The sequence below is a fragment of the Molothrus ater genome, chromosome 13, assembly GCF_012460135.2.
Source record: "Molothrus ater isolate BHLD 08-10-18 breed brown headed cowbird chromosome 13, BPBGC_Mater_1.1, whole genome shotgun sequence".
In the NCBI taxonomy this organism is placed as follows: domain Eukaryota; kingdom Metazoa; phylum Chordata; class Aves; order Passeriformes; family Icteridae; genus Molothrus; species Molothrus ater.
The window spans coordinates 19095047-19113575 of NC_050490.2; the positions used below are offsets into that span (position 1 = coordinate 19095047).

General features: G+C 45.6%; 1 protein-coding gene across 6 annotated transcripts in view; it reads left to right on the top strand.

Annotated features, from left to right (window-relative positions):
- The window catches only part of IQCH (IQ motif containing H), a 53396-nt gene that overhangs the window by 32433 nt on the left and 2434 nt on the right, over nt 1-18529 (top strand). For all 6 annotated transcript variants that reach the window (XM_054516248.1, XM_054516249.1, XM_054516247.1 and 3 more), the window contains 6 exons: nt 5964-6084; nt 7032-7318; nt 12647-12814; nt 15192-15317; nt 15855-15916; nt 18054-18162. In XM_054516248.1, coding sequence (XP_054372223.1) covers nt 5964-6084; nt 7032-7318; nt 12647-12814; nt 15192-15317; nt 15855-15916; nt 18054-18162 — 873 coding nt within the window. The remainder of the gene's footprint in view (nt 1-5963; nt 6085-7031; nt 7319-12646; nt 12815-15191; nt 15318-15854; nt 15917-18053; nt 18163-18529) is intronic.

Sequence of the window (18529 nt, forward strand, 5' to 3'; positions counted from 1 at the left end):
CTCACTAATTCATAGCATTATTGTGCTAAGATTGTAGGAGTTGTAATTGTTGTGGTATCAGTGCTGTTAATTACCGGAGTAAACAGTTGAAATGGTGCCAAGGTCTATTGTACAAGGCAGAGGAAAAGGAGGTTTAAATGTTACTTCCACCATCTGGGGACTGGAGGAGAGGCAAATGCTAGAAAACAGCAGTGAGGCAATATCAGAACTTCAGCTCCAGGGTTTGAGGCCATATGGATCCAGAATATTTTGAATCAATTGAATTTAAGTGCCAGTTTGTAGCAATAACAGTGGGGAAGGAGAGGATAAAGCAGGAGCACTAAAGAAATCTGAAATGCCTTAATGTTGGTGCAGCCAATAAAATGCCTGCTTGGATTATTTTAAAAATGTTTGTTTTGCTAAAATCCAAAAAGTAACGCATAGGCAACTCTGGGAATAAAGGGAGTTTAAGTGTGTGTTGTTTCTGAAAAACAATGCAGGTTTTGTCTGACAATTCCTGTAGCATTACAGCAATTTCCATAAAATTCCTGGGAAGTGACTGTGGATTTTCCATATAAGGGGTTTTTTTCTTTCTGAAACCACATTTTTGGAATTCATTAGAATATTTTGTTTAGAGATACAAACCAGAAAGGAGAGCAAGTCACAGAACTGTAGTAAATTTATAGAGATGGAAAAAGATGAAAGTCAATTAATTGGGAAAATAATTTTCATCTGAGAGCATCAGAATTGTTAGTGCACTCATAGAAATCTCACTAAAATACAGGAAAACGCGCTTGCAGAAATCTTTCTAAAATATAGGAAAATGCCTTTGAACATTCCTGATATCATTTTGATACCAATGTCCTGAACTTACAAATGCTGCCTTTGAAATAAGTGCATGATTATTGTTTTGAAGAGAGATTTTTGAAGATCATGACAATTATGTTTTCTTTGCTCTGAAGGAAGATGTGGGGAACCTTGAACATGCAGGATGCACCTTGCAAAAGACACAATTTGGAATATTTATTTAGATTAGAAAGCAGACTAACTAATAAAATTATCCTAATCTTAAATTAACATTCAGTGGTTAAACAAGCAGAATTATTTGAGGAGTTCACAGCACTTTGAAGGTCCTTTTCCTGGCTGATTTTTGGCAGCACAGATTTGATCTTTGATTTCCCTGCATAGATTGTTTTCCGAGCAGGGATCTGGCAGCAAATTGCTGCTGCCACTTTCGGAGTGTTTGCAGGAAATTGGAAGGATCTCTCTTCCTCAACAATCCTGGTTTATTTATTTTTTATTGGTCTGTTAGCAGATGTTGAAGTAGTTCAGGGCACAATGTAAACATGTGCTTTTCAATGGATGCTAAATAGGAAAGTGCGCAATGAAAGGAGCACTTGGGAGAGGGTTTGGAGCAGGGCAGAGGGGGTTTTGTGGGGTTTTTGTGTGTCTGCGGCTGAATTTAGAATTAAAAGAAGCGCTCGATCTTTCTGCTCCCCAGCCCTCAGCGCGCGGAGCGGCCGCGGAGCCGTGGCCCCATGTGGTGTGGGAAAAGGAGCAGCACTTGAAGGGCCGCGGATTTCCAAAGGAGCTCAGCTCCTCGCTCTGGCAGCCTGGCAGGGGCTGTCCCGTCTGTCTGTGGGGTTTATTGAAGCGTGCCAGATGCGCCTCAGCCCCACGAAAACCCCTTGAGTGGGAGCAGCGCGGGTCCGGCAGGCAGCGAGGACGAGCCCCGGCAAGCGCAGGACTGTGGGCTCTGCCTTCCGCGCCCCTCCATGGCAGGCAGCTGAAATGGGCCATCAGCGATCAGGGAAAATTGTCTTTGCTCCTTTCAGCAGATGGAGCAAATATTTTACAAAGCAATTTTACATAGGAAAAGCATTTGTGTGAGGCGGTAATGACGGCTGTTTGCCATGATGGGACCCGAGCTCAGAACATGCTTTCCCAGCTCTGGGGAAGGCAAAATTGGCACTTCTTTAATTTTAAAATTTGCAGTTAACACTGAAAAGCCCGGGCTTTAAATCAGGTGGCAAGCTTTAAGTAGATAGAGGGTGTTCAGCGTGCTGCTTCCAAAGCCATTCCCAGTTTTTAGAGATCTCTCCATTTATTCTGTTCGCTGTGGTACTTCGTGCTTCTGGCCAGGGTGGACCTGTCTGAATTAGGAAAAAAGCGTTCAATCAGTTTAATTTGCAAAACAGGAAATAATGGCAGTTATTTGGACATTTGGGCAGCAGTCACTGGCTTCCTCCATGGTCGCTGGTGTCACTGAGAACATCAGGACGAGCTGGGCTGGACCAGTTCCCACCCAGGCTGGAGTAAGTTATCCCAGCCCCACTGCTCACAAGAGAAAGGATGTGCTTGTAAACGGCAGGAATTGTCATTGTGCCATCCAAGTGGCATAAATTGCCACAGCTCCACTGACTGCAGCAGAGTCGTGGCACTTTGTATTGCTCAGGAGCTCTCTGCTGATTTTATTCCTCTCTGACCCACTCAGCTTTCCTTTAAAGGAATTTGGAGTCCCTTTCTTCACTCTGTTTGCTTGCAAGGTCTAAATAATTTCCTTTCCATCTGGTTTTTAGCTAAAAAGCCCTGCATCTTATGCATCCTGTTCTGCAGCCTCTTGCTTTCCCCAGATCTTTCTTCCTGTTTCTATTTCTTCTTCCTATTTATTTATTTCTCTTCCCTACCAGCTTTTCAGCTTTTCTTTCTTTTTCTTTCTGTCTCCAGCAGATTTCCTACCACAGCCTTCAACATCTGCCACGCTTGGTCCTAATTTTTGCACTGCAGAGAAAACCTTTCAAAATTCATCTTGCAGAAGGGTGAGAAATTATTTCTCATTTAGTGGGAAAAAGCTGTATTTTTTTTTTTTTTTGGTGCTTCTTCGTTGTTATGAAAAGGTGCTAAACCAATTTGGAGAGATGTAAAGATTTCTACATGATATAAACAATATTTGGGCTGCTCATTTTTACTGCTACTAAGAAACCTCAGCTGCAAGGTTTGAACAAATGCTCCCTGTTTCTGTTGAGCCTGTGGTCCTAGATTGTTTGGGGCCACATCAAGAGAGAAAACATTGGTAGGCTCTGCTGGAGATACTGTCCAATTTAAATGAAATTAGCCAGCTGAGCACTGATCCTTTTAAAAGGTTTGACTTCATGAGTGAATGTTGGATGCGGGCTTGAATTTGCCTACTAAAACTCCCTATAATCAGGATTATTGCCTTTTTAGAGCTTACAGTTGCAAAAAAACCACCCTCCAACCAGGATTCCAGGAGCTGATCCTTAAAGGGTGATGACCCCCTTCTGTGAGCACCCTGAGCGCCCGGGCTTTGTTCAGGGCACTGCCACCTGGGCTGGGGGCTCAAGGGAGGTCTGGCAGATTTTCTTGAATTGATGATTTCTTTAAAATCCTGCTTTGTTTCTGCCAGACAGGTTTGGTGCTCGCATCCTTCACACTCCCCAGAGCTGTGGCTGCCCCTGGAACCCTGGAGGTGTCCAAGGCCAGGCTGGAACCTGGGACAGTGGCAGGGATGGAATGGGACGGGATTTAAGTTCCCTCCCAACCCAAACCACTCCAGGATCCCATGATTTATTATCCCAAAGCACCATCCTTAGATGTGCAAGAAGAACTTTCAAAAGGCAGAAAGAAAATTTCCTTGGAAGTTGTGCCTGATTTTGCAGCTGGGTTAGGGAGGTTTCTTCCACAGCCAGGTGTGAGCCTCCAGCTCTGTGTGAAAGGGGAGACAGCTCAGAACTGTGGCACTGGAAATCTGTGTCCCACTTCAATTGCTCCTTACACAGACTTGGGCACAGCCCTCCCAAACGCCTCCACATCCAGCAGAGATTTCTGGTTTGTTTTGTTTTGGTTTTTTTTTTTTTTTTCCCCTGTGATTTATCAAAATCTTTCAGGCAGCCATGGCACACCTCTTGCTTTGTTTGTTTTTATATTTCTGTTTCAATTGCTCCATACCCCCAAGTCAGCAGGTCTCAGGGATGAGGTGGGAATGACAGAGGTGTTGCTGGGTGCACTGCCAGCTGGGAACTGATTTGTGGGGCAGCAATTCCAGGCCATCCATCAAGGCTCACATCCTCCCTCCAAAGATGAGAGGATTTTCATGAGCCACCTCAGCCTGTGCCTTGTTGGCTCAGCAATAATTCAGCACAAATACAAACCTACACAAGGCCAATGGGTATTTGCTCACTGCTCTGCTCTTTCAGTCAGCTCAGCCATCCAAACCCAAAATTCCTCCTTCAGATCTTCAGGAAATGAGCAGGGTAAAGACCTGAAGTTAGGTAAATTCTGAGTTTGAATCTCGTGTTTTATGTATTCCTTTGTTTCTGGGTAAATTCTGAGCTTGGATCTTATGTTTTATGTGCTTCTTTGTTTTTGGGTAAATTCTGAGCTTGAATATCATGTTTTATGTGCTCCTTTGTTTTTGCCATGAAGGTTGTGCTGCTTAGTGTATTGATCTACTGACAAAATTCATTTTTAACCCCTTTTTTTGTGATATTTTTTAAGTCAAGATCATCTTTTTCTCCTTATTATATGATAGGAGCCCACATATCCCAGATCAGCATCACCATCTGAGCACCTCCATATTTTTAAGGTATTTTTCCCCTCAGTTTTCCCCTGTTCCATGGCTGGGCAGCTGAGGCCCATGTGGAAAATCCCTTTCCTGCAGTCTCAGGGTGGCTCCTAAACCAGGAGCAGGGTTTATCCAGCTCTCCTGCAGGCAGGCTCCAACCCAGATTCCCCAACTGTCCAGAGGGGCTGTGGCTGCCCCTGGAGCCCTGGAAATGTCCAAGGCTGGATGGGTTTGGACAGCCTGGGACAGGGGAAGGTGTCCCTGCCATGGCAGGGGTGGCACTGGGTGGGATTTCAGTTCCCCCCAGACCATCCAGTGATTCCAATCATTGCTCCATCCTCCTCTGCTGGTAGGCAAATCCCAGTGAAGTCATTTTGAATTTGCATTTTTGGTTACTTTCGATCATGTGCTCCATGACAAAGCCCATCTCTACAAACTCACTGCTCCGGAAAAACAGCTTTAATTTTTTATTTGCTATTCTTAGCTGTCAGCCATAAGGTTTCCTCACGTTCCTCCAGAGCCTGGGATGAGCTGATGGTGGCTGAGGACGTTGGCAGGGCCAGAGCAGGGCTGGTCATTGCTGCAGCACGGGGGGCTGAGCAGAGGGGATGGAAAACAGAGGAAAGAGCCCCGGGGGAGCAGGGGGAGGCTCATGAAGCAGCAAGGAAAGGAGCCTGAAGCAATCCAGTCAGGGTCCTTGCACTTTATATGCTCCTGTTCTTCTGGGGCTTTGGGGAGCAGTAAAAGCAGAGCAGTTACTTGCTGTATTTAATGGGGCTGGGCTGTGTGTGAGATAATAAAGAATTTAAAACCAGGAAAAAAGCTGCTTTAGCTGTGGAGTGACTAATCAAATTCCACCAAAGACACAGGCACTTGGGAATTTGTTACAGATATTTTACGGATTTAAAAGGATATCTCCTGCTTTAGAAATGCTTTTGCTTGATTATTCCTTTTTTCTTTTTTTTTTTTCTATCTAAAGGGTATTTGGGTTGATAGAAGAGCTCAAACATAGAACCAGCAGAACTATTGCTGGCATATGTGACTATTTCAATATGCTGCTTCAAAATACAAGCAATGTACAAGTTATTGACTGCTGCTATTGATCCCAAAGCAGTTACCAAGTACTTGGCATTTTCAGATGCCAGATCCAATTATTGATATAAATTATAATGCAAGAGATGCTGTGCTGAGAGGGGGATTGGCTTTCAGAGAAGGACAGTTTGCAGGAGGAGGGAAGAGGAGCAAGCAGAAAAATTAAAAAAGGCTTCCTGACTGTGGGTAAACAGTAACCACATTTTTTTTTTTTTTTTGCCTGTTGGAGGCCTGGTTTTTAATCACCCCACAAGCAGTTTTCATTTCTGTAGTAAAATTGCTTGTGGTTCTATTTAATTTGTTTCTGCAGGAGCTAGCTTTGGTGAAGATCTCCCAGGAGCTGCCGGGCCTTTTAGCACAGCACGTACAGCCAGTCAATGAGAAACGATTCCCTACATGGGAAAAATTCCTCCAAACATTTCTTACTCAAGGTAAATAAGACTGCAAAGTCGCTGGGAAGTGTTAGAAGGAGTAATTATGCCATATTGTCTGCCATATTCTTGTTAGTCTTGGGCCCATTTAAATATTTATCTCCTTTTATTTCTCCATTATGCTTCAAATGTTCATTTACCAATGAATTATAGGCCACTGTTCTATCATTCATTTGTCCTATCCAAGCTTTTAGTCCATATTTATCCTGGGTTCTGAATCCATAAGCACCAACTCCTTAATCCTTGGGTGCTGCACCAAAGGCTGTCACATTTGGGGAAAGGAATTCCAGCACGTGAGGTAAATGTGAGAATATTTAATATATGGATTTCTTTATGGAAGAGACAAGGATGAGTCAAAGCCTTGAAGGTCTTTTTCTTTTTAAATAATGCCATTTAACACATCTAGTACCAGTTTTATTACATAGCTGTTTATCCCAACAAATGGGGTGGGGTTATGGCATTATATGCAAGGAAAAGGCAAATCCGGAGTGCCAGGCAGTTGCCTTGGTGATTTTCCTATGGAAAACCATGCTGGAAATTGTTATTTCTATGCCAAATTCCTCTTGTGGGTGAATGCCACAGGCAGACTCTTATCTAAGACCATTACATGGATGGGAGTCTCCAAGATGAGCTCCCAGCAGGAGCTGCCATCCCCCAGATCCCAACATTGCATTTCCCAGCTGTTCTGGGCTGGTGCTGAGCTGATTCTCTCCTGCTCCCCCAGGGATTGTTTTCTAGTCAGTGTGGGACTGATGCCCTTTGGAAGTGGGGATGAAAAGCCCCTAAATAAACTCCTTCCTCCTCCAAGAGATGCCCGATTCCGGCTCTGCTGCTCCCCTTGCACTGATGGATTTGCTGTTTTTCCTGGAGCTGCTGGCTCCATCCTGTGCCCTCTGAAGGGCAGCACTGGTGGATTGGATCCCAAGGGAATTCCTGTCCCATTGCAGGTGGGGTGATCGAAGCCTTCCCGTCCTCGGGCAGCGTCACCAACCTGACGGTGGATCTGCTGATAGAGCCCACGGGGGAGCTGACACTGCTGGCATCTGGAGAGCAGCTCCACGCTGAGGGGCCCCTCAGGTCTTCTGGCAGCACCATCCCACAGCGCTCCGTGGATCCTGAGCTTCTCCAGGCTCTCTGCCTGCAAATTGGGGAGGCCTGTAAATCCAAAGGAGTGCTCGGCTACTTCTCCGTGGACTTCGTGGCTTTCACCCATCCCCAGACGGGGGAGCAGCAGGTGAGTGGGGCAGGCCTGGGACCTCACCCTGTCTCCCTGAGACTGAGAAATTCCACCTTGCCCATGGAACTCCCAAAAATGCCAGGAGAAAGCTTTGCCCTTTGGAACAAACTATTTGCAAACTCTGGGGCACGTGAGCTTAGAGAAGCACGGGGGTATTCTAACAGCACCAAATGTAGACCTGAGGCAGCTCCTTGTTTTTCACTCTCCTGACATTGTTTTCCTCTGGAATCTTCACTGAGGAATCTTCACAGTGTTTAGGATGTGTTTGACTGTAAAATGGGAACCTCCCTGGACTTTAAGGCTGTAGGGAGCTGGGTAACTTTGAGGTTTTTGGGAACTGACAGCACTGTGGTGAACCAGAGAATCAGAATAACCATGGAATCGTGGAATGGTTTGGGTAGGAAGGAACCTTAAAAATAATCTCATTCCAACCCCTCATTCTAGCACCTTTCACTATCCCAGGTTTCTCCAAACTCCCTCCAACCTGGCCTTGGACACTTCCAGGGGTCCAGGGGCAGCCACAGCTTGGGCACCTCTCTGGGCACCTGTGCCAGGGCCTCACAGAAATTTGTGAGCTCTGCAAGTCAGACCCCAGCTATATATTTGACTCCCAGAATGAATGTGCACAGGCGCTGTAATCAGAACTCTGGGTGAGCCATCCTGGACAAGTTCCGTGAAAGTTTTTTTAAAAATATGAAGGGATGACATCCTCACCCATGGAAATCCATGGGAGTTCTGCCAATTGCTCCACTCAAGCCAGGAGGTCATTGAAATGCAGGATTGCTTCCTGGATTATTAAGGTTGTGACATTTCCTGGCACAAACAAGGACACATTAAATCATTTAGTGATTATTGTGGCTTCTTGGAATTCCTGTCTGTTCCATCTGGGTTTTCTTCCCTGTTCCCAGCTGATTTTTACCTTAACATTTCCTATGTTTATCAGCATGTACCACAACCTTAACATTACTTAAGCACAGGTTTTTAAATTTAACTGGATGTGGAGGCAATTAATGAGGCCATCTGTCTTGTGAGAGAAAGATCACACGAAGGCTTGTGTTCCTGAAAGCACCATTTTTTTGGCAAACAAGGAATCCTATCAGACCCTTGGAACATTTGCTCACTCCTTTCACAAGGGTCCCCTTCAGTGCAGTAGGTGGGAGGCTCAGATGCAGCTCCTGGAATTACAGGATACTCAGGAACTCTTTCCAAGTGTGTTTTACAGAAAATATTGATCTTTGGAGCACTAGGAGAAAAGGATGGATAAGGAACAATGTGTGTTGTCACAGTGGGAAGACAGAGCCTTGGCTGCCACAAGATCCAAGGGGCAGGGAAAGCTGGGACTCCACGCAATTCCCTGTTTGCCTCAGGAATTTGTTTCCATCTCCGTTTCAGGCACCTGTGCCTTGATCCTGAGGGGAAGGGAGATGGAGATGCCCTTTTCAGCGTCATGGGGAAGAAGTGGAGGTGCATCATTTGGAGTGAATCCCTTCTGATTCCCCCTTTATTTTCCACAATGATCATTCCAAGCCAAGCCTTGGCCCCTTGGAGTGAAATCCTGCCCAGTGCTGTCAGATCCCAGCTGGGAGCTGCGCCCAAATAAATCCACTGGATTGAGTGGGAATATTTAAACACATCGACTGCCTTACAGGATAATTTGGAGAAGCAGGATCCTAAGCCCCCTTTTCCATGGGTCTGGTGGCTTTTGCACAGCCCCAGCCTCGCCCAGCAGTAGTGAGGGAATAATAAGTTGGATAAAGTGCTGAGGTTGGACAATTCCAACAATTCTCTCCAGACAAAAAATAACACATTTTAATGTGTTGTTTTCCAACAAGAGCCACGGTGCTGCCACCAACCATCTCCCAGCCCTGCACCCAGCAGGACAGAGGAGTGGCAGAGCCCTGAAATCGGAGTTTTTGGGCGAGCCCCAGCCCATGCCAGCAGCTGCCACGAGATGGCAGCCGGAGGAGAGCCCGCCAGCACCGCCCCGATCAGTCCTGCAGGTCTGAAAAGTCATGAAAGCCACTCTCTCTCCAACGCCCCAGCTGCATTAATATTTTACTAATTGACATTTTTACAGTATCACTCAAGCACTTCTTTAAAACTAGCGCGGGTGCTCTTCACAGTAACGCAGCCGTCGATAGCAGCAGCAGATAAAACAGTTAAACCAGAGAGAGCCGAGCTGTAATTTAGTAACTCTTTAAGAATTTATGTTTCCTTCCCTTCTCAAGTTTACATTCTAAAGCTGAAGCGTTTTTATGGAAGCTGTAAAGAATTCCAGCATAATTGTGACTTTATTCACTGGAGCTGTCTTCAGCACACAGCGCCGGCTCCGGAGCTGTGTGTGCCCAAGGAGAATCCCCTGGAAGCAAATGTTTCCTTGGATAAGCAGCCAGCAAGTCTTGCAGGATCTATTTCTAACTCTATTTTATTTTTTTTTTCATTGGTGGGATTCTGGAGAGTCCTAATCTGTTCTGTGCTCAGCTTGACCTAAAACCAGTCTTAAATCTATCTAAACTCTTAACTACTGCCTTTGGACTTTGAAAATCAAGTATCAGTTCTAGGCTGTGCTGTTCCAATTGAATTTCTGAACACAAATTCTGAAGATCCCCACATTTCAGATGAAAACTCCTTGTGTTCTGCTAATTTTCCATGCAATCCTGTCAGGATTTGACACCCCCAATCATAAATGTGTATAATTACATCCCTGCCCTTATTGTGTATGCTCAGAAAATGGGGATGGGCTCAATAATAGATGTTTGTTAATCTGTAGGGCTGTATCATTCTTTACTTAAACTTCACCTTTGCACAGGTCATCTCTAGGAGCTCCTGATTTACTGGAGGAGATGATTTATGTGGCCAGGCCCCTTTTCCAGGCCCTGTGTTCTCCCATTTCTGTAGCAGCACAAAGGGGATTTAAAGGACATTTTTGTGTTTCCATGGCAAAGGGGAATCCCCTGCTAGGATAAAGCTGGAAAATCTTGTGCCATCTGATCCTTCTCCCTTTCTCCCCCACGCCAGGGATGTTCTGGGACACATCCAGGGCAGGAGGGGACATGGCCACAGCCAAAGTGTTCTCAGAGAGCCCTGAGCCAGGAAATCAGTCCTTGGGGGTGATCCCAGCTGGCACCAAGCAGTGACCATTTGGCTGCTCTGAGTTCCAACAGGGGTGGTTCAGCCCCAGGCTCAGGGATGAAAGGAGGTGGACAGGTGGCTTCCAGCCATGTTTGCCTTCCTCCTATTCCTCCTCCTCCTTCTCCTCCCCACGCCTTATATTGGAAAATGCAAAATATTACAATGACTTTACCTGAGGAGAACACGAAGCTTAAGGAGGTTTTGGAGCTCTCCTTTGTTACAGCAGGGGAGGGGATGGACATTGCCTTCACCCCCCCTGTAGATCCAAACTCTTCATTTTGTAGGCAGCAGCAGAAATGGGGCTGAGATGATGAAATCACACCCAAAAACTATTGAATCCCCTCTGGGTGCAAACAGCAGCTCCTTCAACCAGTATTTGGTCAATCTCATCATTTCCAGCACAGAAGTTGCTCTGCTGAAAGCCTTTTCTGTTCTTCCCTGCTCTGCCAGCCCCTCCTTGGGCAAGCTGGAGCCATTCCCTGGAGCAGGGGCTCCAGGAGAGCTCCTGGGCACTGGAGCCAGCCTGGCGTGCTGGGGCTTTGTTTAGATGCTGTGAAAGGCATCACACAAGTAATTACTGGGTTTTAGCTCCACTGAAACAATGTCATGTGCTCGTGTTTGAATTGTGGCACTGACCAGGCAGGATCTGCCCCACGCCTGGCAGGGTTTGTGTGGGTCCCTGGGAGGGGGGAATGGATTCACCCACTGCTGACGGCTGCTTAGCTCTGCCAGGCTGCTCTGGTGATGTTTTAGCTGCTGTTCAATCCTCAGCCCATTCCCTGCATTTTGCTCTGGGACTCACTTCAGTCACAGGGATGTTTTGGCTTTTCCTTTTATTGGTGCCCCTTTAGTCCAACTTGCCTCCTGCAGCTCTGTTTGTGCTCAGCAAAGCTTCAGGTGTGGATTTGGAGGCCAGGTGTAATATCAGGGTCTGGATTAAGAGCAAACACTTCACTTGGAGCCAGTGAACAGCCCTCAGATATCCGAGATTTTCACTCCCTGGTTCCCTCATGCAGCTTTGTCACTTCTTTCTGAGGGCAAAGTTTTAATTGAGAGGGTAAAACCCAGCTCAGACAAGACCTAGGACATATTGACACAGATCTGTTGATAATATTTATCAAAATTAATGGGACACTCCCACTCCTAATGTGAATAGTTTATAATTATTATTTGGCTCATTGAAAAGGTTGGCACACACTGGAAAAGGAGAAATGGACAGCAAAGTTCCTTCATTCTCACAGAAGTGATGATAAACAATAAATTATTGAAGAAAATTAAGTATTATAATTGGAGAACATTCCCCTATTACTAAGTAAAGCCAGCCATTAGCATCCAATTTGCATTTTAGACTGTGCAGCAGGAAATATTTAAGTTGACAAATAGGATATTTAATACAGCAACAGATACTTGGCAGTTAGACATTAACAACTGTTACTGGGGTGATTTATTCCCCATTATCCAAAGGGCATTACTCTGTGCATATGATTCTGAAATTAACTCCAGTTTTCCAAGAGGCCTTGGCTGCCTGACCCCTTAATATCCTTATAATGAGTCCATTTACCATTCCAGGGTTGAGGCAAGTTGTTCACTGGGAGATTTGTTTTAAGGGGTCCTCTGTAGGGCAGCTCTTGGTGTGTGGGAACATTTCTCACTGGCAGGGTAGGCACAGGGATTTTTAAAGTGGGAAAAACTCCTGGGAAAACCAAGCTCTGGTTATTGGAGTGGAGGAGCCTTGCAGAAGCAATCCATGGTGCTTCCCTCAGCCTCCCTGAAGGATTATTCCTGAAGTTACAGAACAGACCTGGCTGTTCCTGTTTGGAAGTGGTTTGTGGAATCACAGAATCCCAGCATGGTTTGGGTGGGAAGGGACTCTAAACCCACCCAGTGCCACCCCTGCCATGGCAGGGACACCTCCCACTGTCCCAGGTGCTCCAAGCCCATCCAGCCTGGCCTGGGACATTCCAGGGATGCAGGGGCAGCCCCAGCTGCTCTGGGCACCTGTGCCAGGGCCTGCCCACCCTCACAGCCAGGAATTCCTTCCTCACATCTTCATCACTGCCAACCCTGCTCCAGCACCAGAATGCCAACACACAGGGCAAAACCAGGCAGAGATGTTCCTTCACAACTGCTGAATTTTACTCTTCTTGTTGTTCTTTTTAATTTATTTGAATGCCCCTCTTTGTTTTTGATTAGGTGTGGGCAACAGACCTTGACCTTTGCTACAGTGACCAGCTGGCCCTGAGTCGGCTCCTGGTGTACCTGACAGATGGAAATGTGGATTGTGGCTCCAGCATCCTGCAAGCACCTCTGGGAGCAAAGGAGAGCCAAAGCCAACGCGTTCAGCACGAGGGGACAAAACCTGTAAGCAGTGATGTGTTCCCAAAGAGAGCCATTCATGGAACTCCCAGTTCCTGTTCTGTTCCAGAGGGGCTGAATCTGCTCCCTTCAGGTTTTAAACTGCTGCTCTTGGATTTTACCAGGTTAATGAAGCCATGGGCTAACAGCACAGCAGGAGTTAAAGGGGAACCATCCCATCCCTGGCAGTGCCCAAGGCCAGGCTGGACAGCGCTTGGAGCACCCTGGGATGTCCCAGGTGTCCCTGCCCAGGGCAGGGGGTGGAATGGGATCAGCTTTAAGGTCCCTTCCCCCTCAAATATTCTGGGGTTCTATAAAATGGGAAGAAAGGTCTTCAGAAAAGCCAGCCTAAGAAGTGTCTGTGTGTACACACACGTACGCATGTAAAACAAAACAAAAGCTGTTTGCCGTATTTTGACAGAAGATTCACAGCTCCCTTTTTTCCATCCATAGAGGAGGGAATGTATCACCATTCCAAAAATGTCATGGAGCTGTAATTTAGAGGTTAACGAGCTCTTGATCCATTGTTCTCGTCAAGCAACCACTTCTAGTTGGAGAGAAGTAAATTAGATCTGATTAGTCCCAATAGTCCAAGTTTTAGAAATGAAAAGTAATCAAGTAGCAACTTTTTTTTTAATTAAAATTCTGTCAGAATTAACATAAATTGTTATTATATGCTTTATTTTTAATTCTTTCTGTATTTCTGAGATTTTTATCTCCTGAAGAGTTAACTACAAGCCTGCAGTCTCCCAGGAAAAGAGAAAAAGAAACAAACCAAGAGACAAATGTTTTTACTGCACATGATCTGTAATGAATGATTAAGTAAAACACTTTGTGTAAAATTATGATGTTAATAATGATTCTGTCCCTTTTAATTTATTAGATATTCTCCATGCTGGTAGGGCTGATTTTGATAAAATGGAGCAGCCCTGCAGTTTGTGCGAGGATTTTATTTTTAGAACTCCTTCTTTGAAAGAACAAATTTCCTAGATACTGCTGCTCCTGTAATTATGTACAAAACCAATCACTCATTATAGTTAGGATACATTATCTTCTAGACAGATGAGGCTAAATAAGCAACACATTAATAATTCATCCTGCAGTTCATTATGCATGTGTATGCATGCTTTGTAGCTGAAATAAGCACCTCATCAACCTGATGCCAACCCTTAAACAATAGTTCTGTGTTATTGCAGCCACATTCAAGTTTACGCTTGTTAAACTGCTGCTTGGATTATTTTATCAAGCATTCATTTATTTTTGGTCCCCTACTGCAGAGAAACAGATTTTGGAAGCTCCTTTTTTAAGTTAATGACTTGAGCAATGGGTGTTATTAATTCTCAGAATATTATAAACATGATTAATTTTCAGGCAGAGATGTATTAGATCAGGATTTCAGCTATGTCAACTTAAATGAGTCAATGTCAAAACAAATATCATTTTAGGGAAAATACTGTAAATTACAGGCTTTGATGTGCAGTGTACCTGCTCCCAGGGACATTAAAAGTACCACCAGGAAAACCCTGATTTAGAACTGCTCTGCTCAGAGCTCCTCAGAGCAACATCTCTGTTCTTCTGGCACTGGTGATAGTTTAAACTTGATACAGCACCAACCTTTATCCAAGGGGGAGAGAGGGCAGGGCCAGGTGGAATAAATATTGGGAATAAATTCCTCCCTGGGGGTGGACAGACCCTGGCACAGGTGCCCAGAGCAGCTGTGGCTGCCCCTGGATCCCTGGGATGTCCAGAGCCAGGCTGGATTCAGTGCTCTCACAGAGCTCAGTGACCACTGAAGCTGTGAAAACACCAAAATGTGGTTCATGGAGCAATTCTGTGGGTCTGACCTGTCAAACAGGGGTTTATGGAAATGTCTGTGTCCAGCACAGCCTGCGAGGAACAGGGATTCCTCCAAATGGAGCCTTACTCCACACTGAGTTCACCGGCAAAAAGCATTTACGGAACCACAGGACCCCAGGATGGTCTGGGTTGGAAAGGAACTTTGAGCTCATCCCCATCCCAGCCCTGCCATGGCAGGGACACCTTCCCCTGTCCCAGGCTGCTCCCAGCCCCAGTGTCCAGCCTGGCCTGGGACATTCCAGGGATGCAGGGGCAGCCCCAGCTGCTCTGGGAATTCCATTCCAGGGAACACTTTCTTCCCAATGTCCCACCGAACCCCACCCAATCAGTCTGAAGCCATTTCTTGTCCTGTCCCTCCATCCCGTGTGAGAAGTCAGTCAATAGTTTGGCATTTAGCTGTTGGGTTCTGGTATGAATGGTGTGAAAAGGAGGAGCCCTGGGTGAAAAGGCAGTAATTCAGCATTTAGCTGTTGGGCTCTGACACGAGCTGGTGTGACAATGAGCAACCCTGGGGTGTTCTCTGCAGCCTGCCCCCAGCAGCCCCTGGTGTGCCGTGGCCAGCAGCCAGCTGAGGCATTCCAGCCTCTCAGGGATCTCCTACGGCCTCCTCTTCCACGTCTGCAAAGCTCATGGGATTGGATTTGACCTCCAGGTATGAACAGGAAAGATGAGACAAATGTGATATTCGTTCTGCAGAATTTTTGTTTGTAAATTCCTTTATGATAAAACCACTTCCGGCAATGTAAATCATAAATCGTGGAATTGTTAGGGTTGAAAAAGACTTCTGACATCATCCAATCATCAACCCACCACCCCCATGTTCACCACTAAGCCATGTCCTCAAGTGCCACATAAACATAATTTTCTTTCAATTTAAGTTTGTGTAAGACTTTAAAGGGGTTAACCTGCTTTTTGATAAGAATAACTGTGTAAGGAGATAATTTTTGAGATACTTTTGACCATCTCTTACTGCTTTGAAACCCAAACACTTGCTGTGGGATAGACTCTGCTGCATTTATTGTATTCTCTACAATAAGTTAAAACAATAATCTATTTAAACTGAGCGAGAATTCCTTACACACACTCCCAAACCAGCCCTCCTTAGTTTGGGTGTGTACTTACTGTGACACATTTATTACAATTCCCACTATTTTAGGAATAAATAAAGCAATTTTGTCTTAATTAACAGGAGAAACAGGGAACAGTTTTTGTGTTGTATGAAGACCAGAAGCGACACAGCCTGGGAATGATGTAAGTGTGGGGTGTCCCTAAGCCAGGGTGACAAAGAGCTGGGGACACCCTGGGACACAGCCTGGGAATGATGGAAGTGTGACTGTCCCTAAGCCAGGGTGACAAAGAGCTGGGGACACTCTGGGACACAGACTGGGAATGATGTGGGGAATGTCCCTAACCCAGGGTGACAAAGAGCTGGGGACACTCTGGGACACAGACTGGGAATGATGGAAGTGTGACTGTCCTTAACCCGGGGTGACAAAGAGCTGGGGACACTCTGGGACACAGATTGGGAATGATGGAAGTGTGACTGTCCTTAACCCGGGGTGACAAAGAGCTGGGGACACTCTGGGACACAGATTGGGAATGATGGAAGTGTGACTGTCCTTAACCCGGGGTGACAAAGAGCTGGGGACACTCTGGGACACAGATTGGGAATGATGGAAGTGGGGAATGTCCCTAACCCAGGGTGACAAAGAGCTGGGGACACCCTGGGACACAGATTGGGAATGATGGAAGTGTGACTGTCCCTAAACCAGGGTGACAAAGAGCTGGGGACACCCTGGGACACAGATTGGGAATGATGGAAGTGTGACTGTCCCTAAGCCAGGGTGACAAAGAGCTGGGGACACCCTGGGCGTGCAGGGAGTGACAAAGGCCAGTGACAAGAGCCCTGACCTCTCCCAGGAGTGGCCTTTGGGGCAGTTTTTGGGTGGATTTCAGCGTTTCAGCAATAAAAGAAGGCCAGGGCTGTGCTGAGCTCAGGGGCTGGTGGCACTGCAGGCTCAGGAGCTGCTGGAATTGGCTTTAGGAGAGCTGCATTCCCTTCAGGAGCAATGGATTAGCACAGCCTTACTCCTACAGGCAACATTATTAAAAGCCTGACTTCCAGGAGGCAAAGGAGGGTGAAGTTTAATGCCTTTTTATATTGTTCTTGCCCAAGTTTCCTGGCCAAATAGGATGTAATGAGTGAGGAGCTGAAGCGTTGTGCTCTCAGCCTGTTCTGTATTCCTTTGGTGCTGCAGCTATTTCATTAATGACCTGGATAACAAAACAGCTTCTTCAAGTGCTGGATGTGCCTGCAAGTGTTCTGGAGGGCAGGAATGGAATTCAAAATGATCTCCACAAATTGAAGGAACAATTTGAGAAATAGAATTAGGTATGGTTGGAACCAGGTGGAAGAAATTACCTTTAGAGAGCAGTAATGAATATGAGGAACAAGGAGGTTTTGGGAGCAGGATCTGTGAATTAAACAATGTCTTTTTCCTGTGGAAAAAGATAAACAGAGTATCCTGGGAGATACTGGAAGAAATCCTGCTGTTCTGTGAGAGGGAGGCAATGAAAATGTTTAGAGTTCTGGAGAGCATGACTGACATGGAAAGACTAAAAAGGAGAGGGAGGGCAGAAATGGGATCTGCTAACGATCTCCCAGCACAGAAAAGGCCTCTGCAGGAAGGGAAAATCTGATTTTTGGTAGTAGGAGAAGAAGAAATAAACTCAACTTGCAACAAAGACGGTTCCTGTTGACTGCCATCGCATTTTCAGTGCAACTTCATAGCCTTGATTGGGAAATATTTTCAAGATTATAGGAGTTGGAGCTTATGAAGTAACTGAAATACCTGAAACATCTCTGAGAATTACACATTTCATTCCATCAGAGATCTGTGGTCGATTCCAGTGCATGAGGCACATTATTCCTCAGTGTAATTCCCTGTTCCGTAAGGTCTGGGGAGTCTGTGTGCACCACTGGCAAACCAGAGCCTCCAAAGCTGCAGCAATCCAAGGAATGTTGATCCTGCTGAAATGTCTTTCCCAAATTTTAGGCTGAAGCAAGTTTTTCCCAAGTGATGTGGGTGTTTCAAGTGTTCTGCCTCCTCAGTCCTCCCTCAGCAGTCACCTTTTACTTGGAGTAGCTGAAACCTCTCTGCTTACTTCTGCTAAGTTGATTAATAAAAATTATTTATTACACAAATCCTTCCCGTTGACAAGTTAAAATGGAGCCTCATCTTTCATATCTCCCTGAAGATTTTCACCTTGTGAGATTGAAAATCCTCATTAAATTCCAGCACCAGGCAGGCAGAAATGAGAGGGCGATTGTTTTTAAGCATGTGAAGGGAATCATTGGTAAACTCATTTGTTTGGATATCATTAACAGAACAATCGGAGAGGATCTCCAGGGGGTCCTCCTGACCTTTGCTCGCAATCTCTTCATCATCCATCAAGAAATATCAGCACCTAATATGCAAGGCGAGACCAATTTTAAGGTGAGGTGTTAATTAACTAACGATCCTGGTTAATTTCTGTACAAGGCCTGCAAATACCTCATGCTGGATCATAAACAAGTGCTAAACCATTCCTTTTTTATCACTGGCTGTGTGTGGTTTACAGTGTCTGGGTCAGTGTAGTGGGTCTCCCACGGAACCCGTTAGTTAAATTTAAGTTTGAAACTTTTTCTTTGAAAAGAGACATCCTTGAGCGTGAAATTATTTGTAATCTAATGCTCCTGAGTGTCCTTTGGAAGAGCAAAGGAGCTGTTGGCACTGCCTCACACAGTTCTGTCACAATTGCCTGCTTTATTTTAAAGGGACACCATCAAGGTAAGGATCTTAAATTAGAAACAAATCTCTCAGT